The 1,776-nt window shown below is 23.9% G+C and overlaps 1 protein-coding gene across 1 annotated transcript; it reads left to right on the top strand.

Moving 5' to 3' along the window:
- Positions 1 to 227: 227 nt before the first annotated feature.
- Positions 228 to 1,679, top strand: LOTGIDRAFT_103053 (hypothetical protein; the record flags this gene model as incomplete). The annotated part of the gene is made up of 1 exon (XM_009045368.1): positions 228 to 1,679. A coding segment is annotated over one exon (1,452 nt), but the record flags the coding sequence as incomplete, so codon positions are not given.
- Positions 1,680 to 1,776: the final 97 nt, after the last annotated feature.

Consider the following 1,776-nt stretch of genomic DNA (forward strand, 5'->3'; position numbering starts at 1 on the left):
TATATAAACCCGTATTTTGTTACTCACTATATATAGTTTGATTTTTGAAGGAAAAACACAAAAATACCGGACACCAGGATACCAAACAACAGTTGAGTTTTTTTACATGTTCATTATCCTCTTTAAATGTTCATTATCATCTTTAGATGTCCATGAGTGTTTTCAACATGTTCATTGTCTTCTTTGCAAGTTCGTTATCTTCTTTACATGTTCATTATCTTCTTTACATGTTCATTATCGTCTTTACTTGTTCATCATCTTCTTTACTTGTTCATTATCTTCTTTATTTGTTCATTATCTTCTTTACATGTTCATTATCTTCTTTATTTATTCATTATCCTCTTTACATCTTTATTATCTTCTTTACTTGTTCATTATCTTCTTTATTTGTGCATTATCTTCTTTACTTATTCATTATCTTCTTTACTTGTTCATTATCTTCTTTACTTATTCATTATCTTCTTTATTTGTGCATTATCTTCTTTACATGTTCATTATCTTCTTTACATGTTCATTATCGTCTTTACTTGTTCATTATCTTCTTTATTTGTGTATTATCTTCTTTATTTGTTCATTATCTTCTTTACATATTCATTATCCTCTTTACATCTTTATTATCTTCTTTACTTGTTCATTATCTTCTTTATTTGTTCATTATCTTCTTTACATGTTCATTATCTTCTTTACATATTCATTATCCTCTTTACATCTTTATTATCTTCTTTATTTGTTCATTATCTTCTTTACATGTTTATTATCTTCTTTATTTGTTCATTATCTTCTTTACATGTTCATTATCGTCTTTACTTGTTCATTATCATCTTTACTTGTTCATTATCTTCTTTATTTATTCATTATCTTCTTTACATATTCATTATCCTCTTTACATCTTTATTATCTTCTTTATTTGTTCATTATCTTCTTTACTTGTTCATTATCTTCTTTATTTGTGCATTATCTTCTTTACATATTCATTATCTTCTTTACATATTCATTATCTTCTTTATTTATTCATTATCTTCTTTACATGTTCATTATCGTCTTTACTTGTTCATTATCTTCTTTATTTGTTCATTATCTTCTTTATTTGTTCATTATCCTCTTTACATCTTTATTATCTTCTTTATTTGTTCATTATCTTCTTTACTTGTTCATTATCTTCTTTATTTATTCATTATCTTCTTTACATATTCATTATCCTCTTTACATCTTTATTATCTTCTTTACTTGTTCATTATCTTCTTTATTTGTGCATTATCTTCTTTACATATTCATTATCCTCTTTACATCTTTATTATCTTCTTTACTTGTTCATTATCTTCTTTATTTATTCATTATCTTCTTTACATATTCATTATCTTCTTTATTTGTTCATTATCTTCTTTACATGTTCATTATCATCTTTACATGTTCATTATCCTCTTTACATCTTTATTATCTTCTTTACTTGTTCATTATCTTCTTTATTTATTCATTATCCTCTTTACATCTTTATTATCTTCTTTACTTGTTCATTATCTTCTTTATTTGTGCATTATCTTCTTTATTTGTTCATTATCCTCTTTACTTGTTCATTATCTTCTTTACATATTCATTATCCTCTTTACATCTTTATTATCTTCTTTACTTGTTCATTATCTTCTTTACTTGTTCATTATCTTCTTTATTTGTTCATTATCCTCTTTACTTGTTCATTATCTTCTTTACATATTCATTATCCTCTTTACATCTTTATTATCTTCTTTACATGTTCATTATCTTCTTTACTTGTTCATA

Source organism: Lottia gigantea, assembly GCF_000327385.1.
Source record: "Lottia gigantea unplaced genomic scaffold LOTGIsca_1, whole genome shotgun sequence".
In the NCBI taxonomy this organism is placed as follows: domain Eukaryota; kingdom Metazoa; phylum Mollusca; class Gastropoda; family Lottiidae; genus Lottia; species Lottia gigantea.